The sequence below is a fragment of the Acomys minous genome, assembly GCF_964271855.1.
Source record: "Acomys minous genome assembly, chromosome: 3".
Classification (NCBI taxonomy): Eukaryota; Metazoa; Chordata; class Mammalia; order Rodentia; family Muridae; genus Acomys; species Acomys minous.
The window spans coordinates 140792542-140814765 of NC_140485.1; the positions used below are offsets into that span (position 1 = coordinate 140792542).

Sequence of the window (22224 nt, forward strand, 5' to 3'; positions counted from 1 at the left end):
ACTCTGACATGAGTTCAACCCCTGAAACCCACAGTGGAAGGAAGAATGGATTCTCCAAAGTTGTCCCCCAACCTGCCTCCCTTTGCAGGATCTGGCACCCCACTCCCATATGCATCATAGCACAATAAATAATAAGTGAAGTATTTAAAAGAAAAGAAAAGAAAAAAACAGAATTAGTGAAATGCTACAAATAAGTAGAACCAAGTGTAGATGTTGGAAATATTAGGAAAATTCAAAGATTTTAGGGTTAGGAACTTGAAAGCATAAACGATGGTTTTGTTTGTAAAATGCTATTTCTGTAATGATGATTTTAATAAAAATGTAATGAAATTTTATTTTGTTTTTTAATAGGAAATAATGAATTGTTAAGTGGAGCAATCCAAGAGTATCTTGAGATTTATTTATTTGTTTGTTTGTTTATTTATTTGTTGTTGTTCTTGTTCATAATTGTAGAACAGTGGGAATAAGCCAACCTGTTTGGGTATGATATATACGTACTATAGGAGGAAGGGAAAGCTAAACAGGAAGAACGGCAGTGAGCACAGAGACGCCTGAGTGGCCAGCAGATGGTATTAGGATGGTGGGGGATATATGTACACTTTCCCTCTGGTATTTTAAACACTTGAAGATGAAGAGTAGAAAATCAATCATTACATTAGTTTTAAAAAAAAAAAAAGCTATACCCTCCTAAGTTTAGAAGGGCTAGATTCAGCTTAGCTGAGGTACCTCATTTACAAAGCCATGACACCAGACATTAACTCCCTATGGTTTGGTTCATTTCATTGTTGACTAAGAAACAGAAGTTTCGGTGCTATCAAATAGCACACAGCTATTTCTGGAAGATTAAGATCAGTAAGGGGTCACTGTAGTCCAGCCTGCTGTTTGTTTTTGTTTTTTATTTTATTAAGCTCAAGCTTATGTGTTTAATATTCAGACTCCTTCTAATGTTTACTATGAAGGAAAGTAGTAATGTAGGTTTTTATCTAAGCAAAGTTACTATTTATAGAATCTAGACACACTTGTCTTAAATGGATTGGGGCTGTATTTGGCCAACGAAATAATTAATAGTGCCAAAGTGGTGGCTAACATTTAAATATTAGAGAAAGAAAGAGCTCCTTAATACAGTAGCCATTTGAACTATCCAGTATTACATACGTTTTAGCTCTACCACACAGTATTTCTTTCATTAGATATGAGGCCAAGTTATTTGAGATATATTTCTAGCCAGGTGTGGTGGTGTGCAACTTTAATGCCAGCACTCTAAGCAGAGGTGGGTAGATCTCTAGTCTACAGAGCAAGTTTTAGGACAGCCAGGGCTACACATAGAAACCCAGTCTTGAAAAACCGAGGGAAAAAAAAATAGAAGAAAGAAGAAGGAAAGAAAGACAACTATTTTTGTGTAATGCATGTAAAAAGAATATAAGCATGGTAAAATATTATTAGAAATTATCTTTATTTAGTTGAGAACAGTGGAAATGGTTTTAATATGCTGCTAAATTCTGATTGATTGTATAAAATAATGCTGTTTTCTTTAATCTTCTAGTCATTTCTTTTTACCTTAAATGAAAACTTTGAACATATTTGTAAACAATGTTAGTTACATTGTGTCTGGTGTCTCTTTGTTTTGTTATATTTAGAAATAATTGCTTAGTCTTGTGGTTTTGAAACATTTTATTGCCACTACTCCTTCAGTTAGATTTTGTTTTTTATGCTTTATGTGGTCTAGACCTTGTGACTCTTCTACCTCAGCTGCAGTTTGAAGCATTTTCTTTCCACATCTGGTTGGAGCAATAATTTTTATCAGCTCAGCATCAGTGAAAGGTTTCATTCTTTGCCTTTTTGGAAAGTTGTAAGTAAAAATGTTTATTTTTAAGAAAACATGAAGGGTAGGTGGAGCTTTTGTTCTTAACAAGGCTTTTAAATTGATGAATTTGTTAAGGAGACACATTTCCTGAAGTATTTTACAACTAGAAAATATATCCCTTCGTAAAGCATAATGGCAAATTATATTGCAACTTTGTCTGTGGCCTGCAGAGGAGATAGTGTGTCCTTAAGTCCTTTGTCTGTGGCCTACAGAAGATACAGTGTGTCTTTAAGTCCTTTGTCTGTGGCCTACAGAAGGTATAGTGTGTCCTTAAGTCCTTTGTCTTTTGTACTTTCTGTGAATAAAGATTTCTGTGGCAAGTCATGATTTCAGTTTTTTAAGGTTTTATGAAATATTTTGAATTAGAGCCTTTGCTTTTTCTTTCATTAGTATTTGAATATTTCACTAGCACAAGGTAGCTTTTCAAGTCTTTGTTGACTATAATATGTGTCTCATTTCTAGATTTGTTTCAATTGACTTTTTTCATCTCATTCTTGTCTAATTTGCAATCTTTAATGACCCCCACCACCACTGTGTGCGTGTGTGTGTGTGTGTGTGTGTGTGTGTGTGTGTGTGTGTGTGTGTGTGCACGCGCGTGTGTTTGCATGTGTTCACACATGCTTGTGCACATAGACAAGAACATGAGGCTGGGTGTCTTTTCTCTGTAGGTCTTTACCTTACTTATCCATTTGTGTATTTGTTGTTTGTTTTATTTCATGTATATGGATGTTTTGGCTGCATGTGCATTTATACAACATGTATGTGCAGTGTCCACAGTGGCCAACAAAGGGAGTCGGATCTCATGTGTCTGAAACTATCTGATAAGATAGCTGTGAGCCGCCATGTGCTGGGAATGGAAGCAGGTTCTCTGGAAGAGCAGTACATGTTCCTAACTGTCTCTTCCGTACCTGTTTATTTTTTGAGATAGGTCTTTGACTGAACCAGGAGTCCATTGAGATAGATTGGCTGGCCAGTGAGCCTTTTAGAGCTTCTGCCTATAACACATGCTAGCCCCTTACCCCCAAAATATGTCTTTTATAGAGCGGTAGTGATTTGAACTCTTGTTCCTTGTGTTCACAGAGCAAGCATTTTTATTTGATGAGATCACTCCCCATCTCTGACTGATAACTGCGAACTAACTGCCTGCTTGCTTGCTTGCTTGCTTGCTTGCTTGCTTTATTTATTTATTTATTTATTTATTTATTTATTTTTGTTCTTGTTTGATTTTGAGACAGGGTTTCTCTATGAAGCCCTGCTTCTCCTGAGCTAGACCAGACTGGTCTTGAACACACAGTGGCGATCCACCTGCCTCTGTCTCCCTGAGTGCTGGTGTTAAAAGAGTGCGCCTCCACGCCTGGCTATGATGACTGTTATTTTCTGAGGAGACAGGAGATAGAGACTTTCACATTGTTGGGGAGATATATTTTTATTCATATAAATACCCTTCCAGGTTTGTTCTGGGAAGTAGCTAACTTAGTTGGAAAAAGTTTAGTCCTTTTAAGTCTTGATTTTGTAATTTATTGGACAATACTTGAATAGTGGCTTATGAGGTTGAATTGTTCTCTGTGAGATACTGTTAATGAATCATGAAATATTTTAGTCTAGTTCCATGAAAGAGAGAACTGGGTACTTTGTGATGTGGAATCCTTTGGAGGCTGCTTCCTGGCCTTTAGAATCTGCTGCCAAGCATACATTAGGAATTGCTGAGTATAATACTTGAGGGGATCCTAGTAGCTCTCCAGAAATCTTTTTTTTTTCCTATTAGACATTTTATTTCTTTTTTTTTCCTTTTTAAAAAATATTTTATTAATTTATTCATATTACACCTCAATTGTTATCCCATCCCTTGTATCCTCCCTCCCATTTTCCTCTTACTCCCCTCCCCTATGGCTGTGACTGAGGGGCAATCTTGAACCCTTCCTGCATCACTTTCCTGAACTGTCAAGTTGAGCAGCTACAGCCTAGTCCCTGCCCTCACCACACATTGCCATTTCTCTTCTTCGGTGCCTAATTTCTAGTAGCTTGTAACTGTTGTCTAATACGCTTTGGTTGTTTAGGGAGAGTCTTGTTCCTCCATCTTTGTCTTGGCTCCTTATACCTAGATGAATGTAGGCACATAGGCACACTTGTAGTTCATCAGGTTCCAAGTCTACCAGAGGGATATATAAATTTTGCTGAGAAATATCAGTGTTCTTTAACATTAAAATGTAGATTTAAAATAGATTATTGTCATAGAAATATTTATATATATTTTGTATTCTTTGCCATGTAAGTGAACCCAGGGTTCCCAGTTTCTTGATTAATTGACTCTTTATCACTAAAGCTCTTCATGATACACCTTAGTTCATACCTCCATTTATTAAATACTGACAACTAGCTAAGTTGGTGTGAAAATATTTTAAATAGATACATTAATACTTATTTGTATTTGTCTTCTTGGGTGCTCTTCAGATTCTCTGATAATGTACTGCAGCTGTTTTATTCCACATTGATACTGCCATGGAATTTGCTTTTTTAATACAGTAACCTGCAAAATCCCAGGTCTGGTACAATGTGTTGTTAAAACGAATGTGATGTGATTTAATACTGAAACAGATAGGCTTTGGGCTACTAGTTTGCAGTGTTTATTACTGTTTTTCCTTGAGATCTAGTTAGCTGGCTGTAAGCCTGCTCTTAGAAGCATGTGCCTTGACTGCGTAGGTGTGTTTTCCTATTAACGTTATTAACTGAGAAAACAGAATCCTGTACTTGGCAGATCTTATTTCTGTCTTCATTGTTTATTCTTAGCGTGAAAAATAATAGAAGACCCTGTTTTATTATACCAGTTTACTTCCTTTGACTATAGTTGGCACAATAACAGACTAATGACTTTTACAAAAAAGGTCTAACAGTGGCTCCTTTGATTATTTACCTCTGAAAATTTGCTTTAAGTTTGTATAGCAGTTATATTTATACTTATATTCTTAAATTATTTTTCAAGTTTAATACTTTGGACATTCATAAATTGTCAAATGTGCATGTGGCCACAGGCCATCGTAAGTCCAATAAGGTTTTGAACATGTGTATGTATTCTCTGCTTGGTAACCAGAAGGTATCAAAGAAGTGAGACATGGATAATTCTTTATAAAACATGTATCTGGGACTTAATACAATGCAAGACTAGACTTTATAGTTCATTTTTATTTTATTATTTGAAAATTATACTTATAATCCAACTCCCTAGATTCCCTCCCCCCCCCCCATTCCCTCAGGGGATACCGCTACACACATTGACTTCAAACTTCATGTCCGTCTTTATAATTACAGCTTCCAAAACCTCACCACGTCCACTTCGTGCTACTCATAGGTGCATGGTATACAACCATCCACTGGAACAAGGGCGGCAGCAGCAGTGGCCACACTCCCAAAGAAGCATGCTGCTCCCTTGCCTAGCAGCGCCCAACTGTATAGTTCACTTTAAAAGTGAAGGCCAGTGGAAATACAGTTAAACCAATATCTAGTCAGTCATTTGCTCTGCTTTATTGTTTCCACATTCACTACTTGAAATAAAGCAATTAGTACTTCTTTTACATGATGAGATGTATACTCAAAATACTTTCCTAGTGTTGACTAGAAACCACTGTTATTTAAAGCTATTGAAATGAATATCACTACATTGGAGAATGAAACTTTGGTTCATCTCCTAATGTGGCAGCTTATTTGCTGTGGTATATTGGTAAATGACTTGTTTACCTTCTCAAAGTTACTTGTTACAGTTTGAAAATGGCACTGCATGTTCCCTAGAGTAGCAGTACTGTCTCTTGTGGTGGTCTTGGTCACTTCTACCTGTAGCCAGATGTAGTAGGTGCAGGATGAATATTTGTTGAGTTCTTATTTGACCAACTATTCCTATTGCCAGGATTTGATTTAGGTTTGGAAAATATTTTAAAAGCTTTATAATATCATCAAAACAAAATAATAGAAACACTGCTTTAAGTAACTGGCAGTAGGTTCATGTTACAAAAGGCATTTTTTGTCTTTGGGGGGAAAAGTATTGGTAACATTGTGCTTTGTAAACTTACTTTTTTAGGAAGAGCAAAATAGAGGCAAGCCCAACTGGGAGCATCTAAATGAAGATTTACATGTACTAATCACTGTGGAAGACGCTCAGAACAGAGCAGAAATCAAGCTGAAGAGAGCGGTTGAAGAAGTGAAGAAGTTACTGGTACCTGCAGTAAGTAATTTTCATCTTTTTAATTAAAAAAAAATTTTCTCCTTTTGGATTGATTTGAAGTTACACTAATAAAGAGTGAGTTGTTATTTGTTAGTGATTTTATTTAACCACAAATAGAAAAAAATAATATATAGCTCATTAAATATATAGTGTAAAAGACAGAATTGCTCAAATTCTTAACCAGGAATCCTTGCTTACTTTTGTGAAGGAAGTGGTGTGGTAGAGATGGAAATCTAAGTAACCTACTCCTTAAAGGTCACTGTAAACTTTTAAATTGCTTTGTTATAGCAGAAGAATATAGACTCAGCAGTCAGTAGAGTGCTTAAAGTGTCTTGGGGTTTTTTGTTGTTGTTATTTTTAATTTTATTTTTCTTAAAGTTAAGTGTGCTGGACATGGTGGCACATGGCTGTACTCCCTACCACTCAAGAAACAGAGTGAACTCTTGTGAGTTCCAGACTAGCCTAGTTACATAGTGAGTTGCAGGGCAGTCGGGGCTATGTAGAGAGGCCCTATTTCTAAAGACCAAACACGCAAAAACCAAAATCACAAAACGTTAAGTAATAGTAATTCACAAGTCTGTGAAACTATTACTATAGTAGCTTTTGCCTATATGCTAGGCTTTCTTCTGTAAAAACTCATAGCATAGTAAATACTGTTTTCTTACTGAAAGCTCAGTTTGCTGATTTTATAAGCACCATTTCACATGGTTTTCACATTTATAAGCTAACAAACACCATGAAAGGTCATATTTAGGAGTGTTAAATAAGACATTAAAAATAAAAATTGAGGCTGGCATCTTGTAAGAAATTACCCAGCTGTCTTTGTACTTGTATCACCGCTTTCCATTCTTTTTTCCCCCATTTTCTTCCTTTTTCACTTTTTTATGTTGCTACATAATACCAGAGTATTGTCTTTTCAAAGTGGGAAATAAAAAGAAAATGATTTTAAGTGGATTCCTAAGCTATCTTTCTTATTTTAATAACCTGGGAATATTTCAGGTGGCCGTTCTTAAAGAAGCTAGGAAAATCTATTGTTAGCGTGCTCTCAACAGTGCCATTTTGTTGCTTTCATAAATGAGTTTTAGATTTGTTATTATTTCTGTGCCGGTAATCTGTTCTTTATAATCCACTTCCTAAGTAAACTCATAAATCACAAATATTTTCTCATCCACTTGACAAAACTGATTCCTTGCATGGAAAGAATGTCATATGAATCCTGTTGGTGGATATATAAGGAACATGGACAGGCAGATTGTAAATACACATTGTTAAATCATATCCTCTTCCTTTTCCTTAGTAATTGTTTGGTCTTGGAAAGCAGTGAAAAGGAGACTTTCTGTGAATATTTTCTTATTTGTTTCACGGACAGGAAAATATTAGAATGCTATGTATCCAGCAATGCAGAAATCACATTACACTGAGCACAAGTATCTGCTAACGTAACAAAAGGAAAATTGTCCTATAGTTTACACTCCTAATTACCCATTAGATTTTTCTAGCCATTCTTTCTGTAATTTACTTTTATTCTAAGAGATAGTATCTAGACAAAGAACATTGATTTAGAAGCTAATTCTAGAGCATTTTGGCTTCTCTTCCTTTACTTTAGAGGGGGAAAACTAGTGGTGAAATAAGACTTGTATAGAATTCCATGTTGAGCGGTGAACCTGACTTGAGTTTGATCCCAGGGTTCAGCAGTGGTGGAAGAAAACCAGTTTCTGAAAGTAGTCCTCGGACTTTGACGTGCGATCACTAGATCAAAGACCACCAGGAGTCTGAAGCTGTATGCAATAGCAAGGAGCCTTTATTTAAGCGTAGTTTGAGGGCTGCCAGACCTCAGCAGCACAGCGGATCAGTAGTGAGAGCCCTGAACCTTCATTAGGCAGAGCTTTTTATTGTGGATACAGCAAAGAATGGGAGTTTCTAGTTTGGCAGTTACAGGTTTGGTTGACGTTTAGCGAAGTTGGGTTGGTGGTAGGTCGAGCCTGACTGCCAAATGCTTAAACAGCCTGTCTGTAACACTTGGGGGACATTTAGGAACTTGATTGGTTCTAGCCTAGGGTGATTCCTTCCTGGAACAGTTTGTGGTTTTCCAGCAACAGCGGCACATTTAGGGACAGGCACAAAATGGTGCCTGTTGACAAAATGAAGACACATTAGCTAGTGCTCTTAGCCACTCTTTCATTCCCCACACAAATAGAAATGGTTTGTCTCTAGAATATGAAAAGATGGTAACAAATTAATGGCAGAAGCTTTAAGAAAGTGCATACTGTGTATTATGGGAAATAGCCGGTTGTGATAGCTCTTTCTCCTAATGAAGGCTTTTAGGATTATTGTTGTTACTATTAATAGGTAACTGGTTTTAAATTGTGCTACTTGGAATTGCACTGATGAAACAAAGCCTTAGAATTACAGCTGTAGAGTAAAACCACATACTTTCAAAACATGGGTTCTGTGCATTGATTTAACACTGCATACTAATTGCATTTTCTGGCTTAATGTCTTTATTATAACATGGGCATTGTATTAGACAGAATTTATTTTAATTAAACTGAAATTTTTTTTTATATCTTGATGTCCATGGATTAGCAGGTTTTAAATAAGACAGCTTGACTGTATTTGAAATTTTCTCCATAATTGGCCAGTTCTGTAATGCTTAACTTTGTAAACTTAGCCAAGAGGAAAATGCTGTTCAAGCTGGACTTTTATTTCACTAGCATGAAATAAAATGAATCATTCATTTTTACTTAGAAAAAAAAAAAGAAAGTTATCAGGTATAAGGTTTGGCTGCTGTGTAATGAACCATGTCGTGCATTTTGCTGAATGTCATCTGCTGAGTGTCACTGCAACTGAGTATTGCCCATTACGGGGCCTTTCTTTACACTGGCTCTGGGTGTCTCTTGTAGGGAAATACCTAGTTACTAGTAACCTATCTTCACTTTTGATCAGATGGTTTTCACATTCTGGAATGGAGGAGACAGACACACAAAAACAAACCAGGGAGGAAAAGAGCCAAAGCACAAGAAATGGACACAGGTGCAGAGACATACAAGTACACACAGTGAAATCCCATAAAAAAAACAAAATCAGAAACTATATGTAAAGTTTAAAAAAAAAAAAAGCTCAGGCAAAACATGATACACAGAAAAATGAACAAAAACCCAAAACTTCAAAAGTATGATTAAGTTCAAGTTCATTTTGTGCATTTCCTGCTGGGCATGCAGCCTACCTTTATGTGTGGGGTTTGTGTACCCAGTGAGACACCATTGCAGAAAACTAGTATTGCCTTTGAAGTGATTATCAAGTGGAAATAGCTTCTGAGTTGGGAGTGGAGGCTCGAACTTTACACACTGTCCAATTAATTGTGTGTCTCACTATTTTTTTTCCTGTCTACTGCTTCTTTGAATGAGTTCTATAGGTATTGCCTGGAGCAGTAGGGCTTACTGTCCGTTTGTGAAGAGCAAGACAGTAAATAGCTTTGGCAGCACCCTGGTTGGTTGAGGGTTCCATGGCATCTCTTGGCCAAGAACTCACTTTAGGTGTAGTCCATTCCTGAGACTGGATACTTCATGGTACGAGATGTCTAGTTAGGCCTTTGTTTTCCCCTTTAATTTGTGACTCCATTTAGATTTCCTTTATATTTTTGTAAAGCTTCCAATGTAGTAGCTTTCCACACAGTCCCTCAGATGACCCCTAGTTTTAGTGATTTCTCCTCATCTTTCCTCCCCCTCCCGACCCCTGTACTCTTTTTGTATCACTTTAAATATTTTTCAGTTCTTTTAAGTTGGAAGTCTTCTAGCTGTTTAGAAATAATAAATTGTTATGGATTATGGTTACTCTGCTATGTTACAAAGCATTAGCATTTAGTTTTCTTATCTAACTGTAATTATAAACCTCTTAATATAATCTGTCTTTACCCCCTTACTCTTCGGTCTCTGTAGTCACTATCCTACTTTCTGGGTCTGTGATACCAACTGTTTTAAGCTTCTTCATGTGAGGTATAGGTAATAACAGCTTTTGTTTATATTAACTATGTTTGTTGAAAAGAAAATTCAGAAATTTAAAATTAGTCAGATGATTTCTTCCCACAGATACTGATATTAATATTACCTACTTATTTTCTTAGTACATATTATAGAAACTAGAATAATTTTTCTAGTGTGACCTTACATAACCAGCAGCTTTCCATGTCATTAGAGAGTCATTAATAGTATTATTCATAGTTTCCCCTGGTGACGTGCTTTAAATTCCATCATACCTATAACCATACTATACTAATCACTCTTTGTTAAGCATTTAAATTTTCCCCCTAATTTCTTGCTTATTAATAATATCACAGATAATATTTTGTAAGGCAATATTAGGCTGCCTGTCAAAATATTTTATAATGTTTTCAGAAATAAAATTACCATGATTAAATGTGTGCATTTTATGCATAGATTTATAAAAACACTACATTGCGTGTTTACTTTGCTTACTTTTGTGCATCTGTACGTTATAGCTTGATAATCTCACTTGACAAATTTTGCTCTGAGAAGCTGAGAATGTGACCTAGTGCTTGCAAAATATGTATAGGACCCTGGATATAGTCCTCTTTAGAAATTAAGACGTGTATCCATCAATTGAGACATTTCATACGAATTGGTATTTTATTTTAAATGGTATTTGCTGCATAAGTACTTAGGAAATGAGAGTGTCTACTTGTGCCCATCTGCATACCTCATGATAATGTGGCCTCTTTAGTATATTTGCGTGTGTGCGTGTACATACATTGTCTTGTTATCGTTTGAGTAAAAAACTATTTAATTAGGCTTATATATTTCAAATTTTAATCAAACTGGCATTTTAAATTTTCAGTTAGATTTACTATTTCTTTGGTTTGTTTTATGGTTTTTCCCATTATGGAGAAGTAAAAGAGGAAGAGAATAGGTCTAGGGTCTTGCTGTTTCCTCCTAAGGCATTTCCCTCCCCAATGATGTAAAGACTTTGAAGTAGGCCTTGTCTCTTTTTTCATTAATTCATTTACTTATTTTACATCCAGATCAGAACTTTCTCTCCTTCCTCTTCTCTCGGTCCCTTCCTCTTACCTCCCCTCTTTCTAAGCCCCCTCTTCTATTTCTGTACAAGAAGGGAGACCTCCCGTGGATATCCAGCCACCTTGGCATATCAAGTTGCAGTAGGCCTGGTTGCATCTTCTGTTGAGGCTAGACAAGGCCATCCAGTTAGGGGAAAGGGATCCAAAGGCAGGCGACCGAGCCAGAGGCAGCCCTACTCCTCTTAGAGATTTCATATGAAAACCAAGCTGTGCATCTGTTACACATGTGTAGGGGGCCTAAGTCCATCCCATGCGTGCTCTCTGGTTGGTGGGTCAGTCTCTGTGAGCACCTATTGGCCCTGGCTAGTTGATTGTGTACAAGTTTTTCTTGTTGTTTTGGTGTTTTGTTTTGTTTTGTTTTGTGATGTCCTTGACCTCTCTGGCTCTTTGAATCCTTCCTTCTCCTCTTCCATAAGATTTCCCAAGCTCCACCTAATGTGTGCCTGCAGGTCTCCGCATCTGTTTTCATCTGCTGCAGGGTGAAGCCACTCAGAGAACAGGTATGCTAGCTTCCTGTCAGCAGGTACAGCATATTATCATCAATAATGTCAGGGGTGGGCTCAGGTTGGGCCCCTCCCTTTCTGCTCTCTCTTTATCCCTGGACCTCTTACAGGCAGGAACAACGGTGGGTTGAAGGTTCTGTGTCTGAGTTGGTATCCATATCCTTCATTGGAAGTCTTGCTTGGTTATGGGAGGTGGCCACTTCATGTTCCATATCCCCTCTTGCTAGGAGTTTAGCTAGGGTCACCCTCGTGGATTCCTGGGTGTTTCTCTTGCCCTGGATATCTAGCTGTCTGAGAGACGCCCGCCCCTCACTAACTCCAGCTGTCTTTCCCACTATCCTTCCCACACTTGAGCCCCCGTCCCCATTCTCTCCGCCCACCCCAGATGTCTATTTTATTTCTCCTTCTCAGTGAGGTTCAAACATCCTCCCTCTATCCCTACTTGTTACTTATCTTCTTTTGGTCTGTGGACTGGAGCATGGTTATCCTTTACTTTATGTCTAAAATTGTATAAATGAGTAAATACCATGTGCCTTTCTGGGTCTGGGTTACCTCACTCAGGATGATCTTTTCTAGTTCCATCCATTTCCCTGCATATCGCATGATTTTCTTGTTTTTAACAGTTTAACAGGTTTATTTTTATTTTTTATTTAATTAATTTATTCATATTACATCTCAATTGTTTTCCCCTCACTTGTATCCACCCGTCCCTCCCTCCTGCTTTCACCCTATTCCCCTCCCCTAGGTCTGTGACCGAGGGGAACTTCCTCCCCCACTATACGGTCATAGGCTATCAAGTCTCATCTTGGTAGCCTGTTACCCTTTCTGTGAGTGCGACCAGGCCTCCCCAAGAGACCTACAGAACACCAAATAGAATAGACCAGACAAGTTTTAACAGTTTTTAACGTTGTGTAAATTATCACATTTTCTTTATCTTGTTCTTTGGTTTAGAGACATCTAGGTTGTTTCCAGTTTCTGGCTATTTTGTGAATAAAGCTGCTATGAACATACTTGAGCAAGTGTCCTTGTGGTATATAGTATTAATCTTTGGGTATATGCCCAGGAGTGGTATGTTGGGTCTTGAGGTAGATCTATTTCCATTTTTTTTTAAAGCCTCCAGATTGATTTCCCAAGTGATTATACAAGTTTTCACTCCTACCAGCAGTGGAGGAGTGTTTCCCTTGCTCCATATCCTCACCAGGATGTACTACTGTCCTTGACTTTTTGATCTTAGCCGTTCTGACAGGTGAAAGATGGAATCACAGAATAATTTTGGTTTGCATTTCCCTGATGACTAAGGACATTGAATGTTTCTTTAAGAGCTTCTCGGCCATTAGAGATCCCTCTGTTGATAATTCTCTGTTTAGCTTTGTACCCCATTTTTTGATTGCGTTATTTGATTTGTTGGTGTTTAATTTCTTGGGTTCTTTATTTATTTTAGATATTAGCCCTCTGTCAGATGTAGGGTTGGTAAAAATATTTTCTCATTCAGTCGTCTTGTCATTTTTTCCTTATAAGGACTTTTCAGTTTCATGAGATCCTATTTATTGTTGATCTTAGAGCCTGAGCTGTTGATGTGTTCAGGAAGTTGTTTCCTGTGCCAATGTGTTCAAGGCTCTTCCCCACTTTCTCTTCTATTAGATTTAGTGTGACTGGTTTTATTTAGAGGTCTTTGATCCACTTGGGTTTTAGTTTTGTGCAGGATGATATAGATATATATGGTTCTATTTGCAGTTCTTGTGCATGTGGGCATCCAGGTAGACCAGCACCATTTGCTGATGATGCTTTCTTTGTTTCATTGTGTAATGTTGGCCTCTGTCAAACATCAGATGTCCATAGGCGTGTGGACTTACTTCTGGGTTTCAACCAGTCTGTTTCTATGCCAGTGTCATGCAGTTTTTGTTACTATTTGTTGTTGTGTAGCACAGCTTGAAAATCAGGGCAGCGATGCCTCCAGAAGTTCCTTCATTGTACAGAAGTGTTCTAGCTGTCCGGGGTTTTACGTTTTTACATATGAAGTTGAGAATCGTTCTTCCAAGGTCTGTAAAGAAGTGTTTTAGCATTTTGATGGGAATTGCATTTAATGTGTAGATTGCTTTTGGTAATGTGGCCATTTTTGCTATGTTAATCCTACTAACCCAAGAGCATTGGAGACTTTTCTGCCTTCCGAGGTCTTCAAGTTTTTTCTTCAGACACATGATGTTTTTCTCATTCATGTCTTTCACTTGCTTGGCTAGAGTTATAGCAGGATGTTTTATATTATTTGTGGCTATTGTGAAGTTGTTTCCCTAATTTCTTCTTCAGTCTGTTTATCGTTTGTCTAAGGGTTTTTGTTTTGTTTTGTTTGTCTTTATATCTGGTAGGTCCCACCTCTTAAAGGCTCCATACCTTGTAGTAATGCCAGGCAGTACCACACTGGCGCACACTAAGGTCCGCGCCGTGGAAGTCAGCAATAAGTGTTCACTGCGTGTCTACTTTAAAGTGGTAGCTGGATTTTCATGAAGTCATCAGTTGATTCTAGTTTAACCCCATGCACCTTTGTGTGATACAGAGTCCATATTGTTTGAAGAATCAACTTCTGAACTTGAAATCTCACTGTTGTGGCCCTTTACCGCCTGTTTCCTTACTGATAACAGAACACTAATGCTCTCATAATTAAGTGAGCTGGTGCATACAGGAAGTAATACCTAGCACATCTTGCTCTGTAAATGTGTATTGTGTCTTCATGTCACTGGCTGTTATTTTCTGTGTGTTCTTAGTGTGCGTGCCTTCTGTCACACATTCCCTTGACCTCCACTCAGAGTTGTCTTAGAACCCCATAGCTAAGTCATGTATCCACTTCTAGCCTTAAGGCCCCTCAAATCTTTTTTACATTGCACTCCTCACCTCCACCCCACCACCGAGGAAAGAGCACAGGATTCCATAGTGAGCTTTTCAGCCTTTATTATCCCTAAAGTTCACATTTACCACACAGTATATGACACAGAGTGAGCCATTGTTTTATTTAAATGTATTGGATTTTTCAGTCCTTTTTCTTCTGCATCTTTTGATTTATGTAGTAGTTTACTGATGTTATTGGAGGCCAGATGAAGACACAGGAAAGATACAGGTAAACACAAGGTGCCTGGCACCATATACCTTTCCTTTGGAACTTAATTGCTGACAATAAAACAAGTATCAGCCATGTTGAATGGTAATAAAGTGGTGCAAAGAAAAACTAAGGCAGGATAAAGGGGATAGAGAGCCATGGGTGAGAGAAATGGCAGTTTTATTTAGTGATTACAAAATACTTCTCGAAAGATGCTCTTGAGAAATTCCTCATTGGAATGTGTGGCACAACTATTTGTGTATCTTAGTGTTTTCTCAGTTACTGAGAACAGGAAATGTAGTGCTCCTTGGACATGTTTGGAAAATATCATGGTGCCCAGAATAATTGAGTGAGTGAGTCAGTTGGGATATGTGAGAAGTAATTAGGATCGTGGGTTAAGGCATTGTCTTTATTCTGAGATAAGTTGTTGGGAAAAATTGAGGACAGGGATGGCATGATTTGATACCCATTTCAAAGGATTCTTCTGTGTGCTAGGCTGGCAGGCTTTGAGGGCAGTGGCAAAAGCTCAGATGTCAGCTAGAAAGCATTCAGATTCAAGGGTTTATTCAGAGTAGGTCATGGCTAGATACGCAAAAGTTGTGTGGACTGGAGTCATAGATGACGGTCTTATTTTGAAGGTGGCGTTGACAGGAATTTTGATTAGACTTAATGTGATATGATATGTGGTGGCGTAAAGCAGTTGATGTTGTCTTTTATTTACACTGTTAGAAGAACAAATTTAGAAAAGAAACTGGGTTTGGGAATGTGAAAATTAAGAAACTAGATGTTGCACTACACATGGCCACACCAAACGGGAACTTGATAGCACAGTGAACCACTGTGTCCCCAGGTCTCAGAGCCAGAGGACTGCAGATGCCTATCGTCAGAACATTCAAGTAAACTCTCCCCAAGTTACCTTGTAGGAAATTTATACTAGTGTGGCAGTGCTATATGAAAACATCCCATGTCTAGCCATCTCAAACTTGGGTGGCCAAATTCTGTAGGAAAATATGAGCAATTTTGCTTTGTTTTGGTTTTTTAGCCCTGCATGGCCTGGAGCTTCCACTCTCAAGTGCTGAGAACTACAGGCTAAAGGCAACAGCTTTACTATTTGTACTTTTTTAGCTTTTGAAGTGAAACACTATAGTCTGGTCTCATCTTGTTGCAGGGATTATTTTGCGTATGACATCATTTAAAGATAAAATTTACAGCTAACACCCAAAATTGTCTTTTGTTCTTACATTTGGCGACAGCCTTTTCTAGGAAAATTTTGTACCCGTTTTGTGGAGAGAGAGCTAAAATCTAGGGATTGTGGGATGGGGCGTGGGGCACTGTCAACATTGCTTGATCTGAGCTTTATAATTATGTGGAATTAAGTATCTTGTTTGTGTTTTTATGTCTCCTGCTTTCTAAGGCTCATGAATCTGACAAATGTTGTATCCTCACTTCTTGTGATGCAGTTACAACCTGTCTAATTTTGAAATTTTTAATGTTATATTTAGTACATCAGTTCAGACCCTTTTAGTTTAAGTGTGTGTGTGTGTGTGTCTATTTTAAACTAAAAAAATGTTGTATGTATGCATGCAGGGCATTTGGGGTGCATTTATGGAGGTCCGTTTAGGTGTTGGTCTGCACCTTTAACCTTATTTGAGCTAGAGTCTGTTATTTCTGCCTCCTGTCTCATAGAAGTGCTGGGGATACAAATATGCACTATTGTGCCCAGTTTTACATGGGTTTGGGGGGTAGAAACTTGAGTCCTCACACGTGCTTAGCAAATACTTGCCGGCTTTCTGGAGCAATATTCAAAACCCACTTTTGGGTTTTGTTGTTTTTGGTTTGAACTTCAGTTTGCTTTGAGACAGGGTTTCACTCCCTAGCTCTGGCAGTGAAGACCTAGAGATTCTCTTACCTCGACCCCAGAGTGCTGAGATTGAAGCTGTGCATGACCACACTGGGCTTAAATCAACAACCCTATCAAGAAGATTTCATCCCTTTTGCCAGTAACCATACAATTCTCCCCTTCCCCAAATAGTTCGATATTGGAATCTAACTGCATAATTCCTAAAGGTTTGTGATGGCCACACACTTCATTCATTAGAATCAGATATTTAGGAGACTTGTAGAGGAACCATGTTTTCTAGCCGATGTTTCTTTTCATTACCTAGTTACTTTAACCCTTTTGTTTTTTAATTTCCTAATACAGTCTGCAGTAAGTAGGCATAAGTAGCTTTTCTCATAAATACTATGTTTATGGTACAAGTCCGTATTTATTGTCTTCACGTATCTACTACAAATACACTCAAAAATCTTTAAAGACTTAGGCTCCCTGGAAATTGTTGATAATTCTGCCTCCCTTCTTTCAGTGTAGGCAGAAGTGGGCCTGGGGAGACAAGGTCCCTCTACACAAGCCAGGCTGAGCTCAGGGTCCTTCTGCTTCCACCTACCACCCTGAGTTCTGATATTAAGGCCTGAAACCATCATACTAGGCTTCCAATATATTTCTGTAATACATCATTGAAACCATAACCTCTTTTTTTGTCTTTACTCTTTTCAAGTTACTCTCCCAAATAAGTTTGTAAAATTTATATATTTTAAATATACATCAAAGAGTATCATTTATTTTTATCATTTTACTCAAGTAAAACTCAAATTGCACCACAGTAGCTCCTCTGAAAGTGGAAGAGAAAGTGAGTTATTTGGTTTTAAACTCTTTGCTGTAAGTTTCTTTTGATACTAAAAAAAAAAAAAAAAGGATTTTGATATAGGTTCATGTTAATGGGGGGAAGATTTTTGTTCTCTCAAAGCCTAGCCCTGTGTTGATAGAAAAGTAGGTATATTGAGCTCTCTCCATAGCTCTGATAAACAGTTTCAAAGCAGTAGGTTCCCACAGAAGATATTAATGTATGAAGATGCACTAGGCAGAGCGTACATAGGAAGGAACAATGTTTTGTGCTAGAATTTGATCCAGTGGTGGTAGACCTACTTTAAGTACATTATGTTAGAACATTAGTATCATTTGGAATTATTGGGATTTGTGGTACCTGAATTTGAAGTATGTATGTATATAAACATCTGTCTTGAGCTGTGTTCTTATATCTAGGAAACTTAGCCCCTTTTACAAATGTTGGCTTGTTACCAAATGTATTTGGGGCAAAGGTTCTTAAAGCCTTAACACAACTGTCATCTGTTTATCCATTTAACTACAGACTTCTAAGATGGGAACAATTCATTTCCGTGTATGACCTTTCAAATAATTTTTCATACTAATCTTACAGAAGTCTTATGGACTGGCTTCTCTTGTGAACTGGTTAGTTCTTGTCAACCTGACAAGAAGGAGGATTCACCTCCATCAGATTAGCCTGTGGTCTAGTCTGGGAGGCGCTTTCTTAGAGCTTCTGTAGGGAACTGGTAGTACTTGCCATGCACCAGAGCAAGGCGGCAAGCAGCATTCCTTGGAGTTGCCAAGTAACTCCTCTCCTCAAAACAGAACCAAATTTAGGACATCTCCCAGTGCTGTATCTTTCACTTTAATTATATTAATATTGTAATAGATTGCAATGTTCTAGTTTGTTTGTTTTTATTTGTTTGTTTTCTTTTGCTTTTTTTGTTTTGTTTTGTTTTACTTCTGTGGCATGGTATCATGACCTGTTTTCAGTTCTTGATACTTTATGTACCTACTAAAATAGTTGGTTTTGGTTATGGCTTCAAGTCAACGCACCTTCTTGTCTTTTAGTGGGTCTTTCAAAGTTTATCATATTTTGGATTGGAGTCATGTCAGACAAACCCTGTTTTTGTATTTGTGATGTACCACCACCCCCCTTTTTGTTTTAGCATTAAGGCTTTTAAATATGAATAGTCACTATAGTGATACTCAGAATTTCTCTTTTTCTAATATCCTAGTGGTCAGAATTTTTATCATGAAGTTCACTTTTTTACCTTTGTAAGTCTGTGGGATGTGTAATAGTGATCTTTTTCACCGTGGCGCCAATAATTTGTGATTCCATTTTTCTTTGTCAAATTCATTAATCTAAGTTCCAAATTTTGATTTTTCTTAATTTTTCTGTTTCATTGACCTTTGCCTTTCTTCTTCTTTATCGGAACTTAACTTTGGGCATTTTAAAGGTAAAAGATTAGTGATTTGAGACCTTTGTTTTATGGGTGTAAATTTTAGCTATTATTTATTTGCTTCAAAGTATTTTCTAATTTATTTTGTGGTATTTAGAGCTTTTCTTTGTATTTCATTGCTTGTTTTTAATTTAGTATTATTCTTTTTTTTAGTGTTATTCTTGATGAATATATTCTATGTCTTTTTGTCTTTTAAAATATGATTGTTATGCTTATTCCTTATATTTCTCACCTACTTAATTTGTTTGATGGACCTAGGACTTGGACTCACTGCCACACAAGTGTGTCAGTCAGGGACTCTACCACCAAATTGCACCCGTGCTTGGTTAAAGCATTTTTATAGTCCAGTAATATTGTCTGTTTTGGTGACCATCTCATATTTACTTATACATACTTGTATGTTCTACAGTAGTTGGGTCTCTGGTTTGCAAATCTCATTTAAATGAAAGTGACTGAGAATGTTTCTGTCTTTTCATTGGTTATAAGGATTATCCTTTGTGACACTTAAAGGGCAGATGAACTTGGTGCACACATGCATGTGTCTCTTACTCAGAAAACCTGTGTGAACAGGGCTTGGTATTAGTTTGTATTGTTTTGCATGGTAGCAACTTTACTCTTGTTGGAATCTTGACCTTTATTCCCTTTCACCCCTATACACCAGTTATTTCATCATCAAGTTTCTATAGACCGCACCAAGTAGTGTGACCTTTGACGGGCGATGTAAAAGTAATTGTTTTAGCTGTGTGGATGTATGAGACACATGTCGCTCTTTACTCCTTGTTAAAAGTTGGTTACCTCAGCTGCAGCGTTGGAGAAGCCAGTTGTAGGTTCAGTTCCTGATAGTGGGAGGCACTGCATATAAAAGGAATATATAGCAATTCTCTTCCTGATCCACTCAATTTGAAAACATCCTAATGAAACCTATATGCAGCATGCTAACTCTAAATCTTAATTTTAAAAAAAGAAGGAGGACAGCAGTAAACATATTCACACACATCTGTCAGAACCCATTCAAAAAATGCAAGATGAGGAAAACGGGATATTGTTGCTGATGTGAAGACTAAGAAGAAAGTAGGGGTGAGGGGTGTGTGCTTTCACCTCCTGAGTGCACTGTACTTTTCATTTCTAAAGGAAGCCAGTGTCCATCTGTGATGCCAGGACTATGCTAGAAAGCTGAACTGAATAGTACTGACTTCTGGCAGAAGAAATTAATGACTTCAGGCAATAGAACTTTGCACTTACAGTTTTAATAGACTCTGACATACATAGATAGTGTTGCTCTCAGTTCATTAAAGTGTTTATCTTTGGGCTGTATGTTGCATCCTCTTGTTTTCTTTTCATGGTTACTCAGAGGTATTTTGAACTTAAGTATGAATGAGGTTGTTAATATACAGTTGATTTTTCTTAGAATCATTAGCATACATGGGGATATAAATTAATATGAATTAAATAATTGGTTTTAATACATTATAGCAAATTCCCAGCTGAGGGTGTGACATTTAAAGTTGTGCTGGTTATCCAAGGGATACTGTGAAACTTGACAACAGCTAAGTTTGCTTTCCATGTTCCCAGGAGTTCGCCTCATAGTAAACTTGTAAAAATAAGTTGAAAGAGATGATGAATGAAGTAAGAGGCATCTTGACACTGAAGTAGTTTCTTCTTAAAAATTTTCAGCCGAATTGTGAATGAACTGCTGCTCTTAAATTTAACTTCTTGGCAAAGTACTAGTAACCGAAATGTATGGTATTTTGGCTTTGTTTATTTTATCGAGAAAAAGAGAAAATAAAAGACGTTTAAACATTTAAACAAAATGTATGTGGTCTAGATGGAGCCCAGAGAGAGCTTGTGAAGAAGGTGTTCCTCACTGTGTTCTCACTGCCTTTTCCATCTGAATGGAACTCAGAGTGTGGTAATTAGCAGTCTCTTCAGAGTGTCAGAGCAGCATTACCATTGTGATGGCTTAGCTGCAGCATAAAAGGATTGGATTTGGGGCTGCCTGTCTGCCAAACTAAATGAGTTGCCATGGGAATTTTCAAATGTGAGAGGCATTTACTTAAAACAATTTGGTGGCTTTGAATAAACTCATAAAGTACAGGTTTGTGGAAAAAAGCCAACCCTTCTATGGACGAGGTTTCTGTCGAGGCCTATGGCCTCATAGATTCTTAATGAGAAGGAATTGGTCCCTGCTCCCCTGAGGGCCACAATTTATTAGGCCTGTGTCCCCACCATCACCACCAAACAAATGGATGGTAAGTAAACTTAAGGAAAGACAGTTGGTTTTACATCTCTGGATAAGAGTTTGACAGCTCTGCTCATGTTTTTGTCCTGTATCTAGCACTGCAGAGCACAGTGGGAAGAATACTTTGGTTTTTATAAGCAATAATGTAATATTTTAATTTGATACAGTATATATATAGTAAGTAATGTATTTTTATACCTACCCGAAGGTTGGAGGGGGGCGATTAAAACAGCTTTGCAGTCAAATGTGGTTCTCGAGCTGCAATAAATGGTGTTACTCAGGTTTCGTGGACATGCTTTCAGAACGAACTTCAGCTTTCCCATCTGTCCCCAGAGAAGTGTATTTTAGTGTAACTTTTAAGAAGAAAATGCTCCCCTCTAAGTGCCCAAAGTAGAGAACATCACTTAGTGTATAAGATATCACTTGTCAGTCATAATAATCAGTTTCTATGTTGGTATTTTTATCTATCTTTCAGAAGAACAGTCAAAGCTGAAGTATTTAAAAATTTGAAGTTATGTGATTGATTCATAAAATAGATAAGGTATTTTGGGAAGACTATTATAAGTTACCATGTTGCTGTTTCATAGCTATTTCATAGCTATTTGGCTATTATTAATTCTGGATGCCTGAAAATATTGTTGAATCTTTCAAAATACATTACCGAGGAAGCACAGTTATGCTAGGAAAGAATAGTTATTGAGTTGATAAACAGCAAAGTAAAATATTTTTAAAGTAAAATAAATGTTTGTTTGTTTGTTAGTTCTTCTAGCATGGTGTTCAGTTACACATTGCATCATCAGAGTAGCATCTTGTAGAGTTCCTTAGAATCCACTTGACACAAGGCTGCATGTGTTATGTGTAAGGCCCTCTGCTGTGTGCCTCTTAAGGAAACACAAGATGGAAAAGAACCTATAGAAATTGAAGTGAGGTGGCTGGGGTTTTTGTTTGTTTCCATTTAAAATAAAATTTAATTCACTTTTGTATCAATTATTTTCTTGTGCCACTTCTGTTTTAGTTGTACTCTACATTAGGGCAAGAGCATTTGTTCCCGCTAGAATCAGAGTTACATGTAATTCTCTTAAGCCACCAACTGCTAGCGA

At 37.4% G+C, this 22224-nt stretch overlaps 1 protein-coding gene across 6 annotated transcripts in view; it reads left to right on the plus strand.

Moving 5' to 3' along the window:
- Positions 1 to 22224, plus strand: part of QKI (QKI, KH domain containing RNA binding) — a 115603-nt gene that overhangs the window by 72254 nt on the left and 21125 nt on the right. For all 6 annotated transcript variants that reach the window (XR_014777746.1, XM_084774920.1, XM_084774921.1 and 3 more), the window contains exon 4: positions 5934 to 6077. Coding sequence is in view for 5 of the 6 variants with exons in the window: in XM_084774920.1 (XP_084631046.1) it covers positions 5934 to 6077 (144 nt within the window). In the remaining variant the exon portion in view is untranslated. The remainder of the gene's footprint in view (positions 1 to 5933; positions 6078 to 22224) is intronic.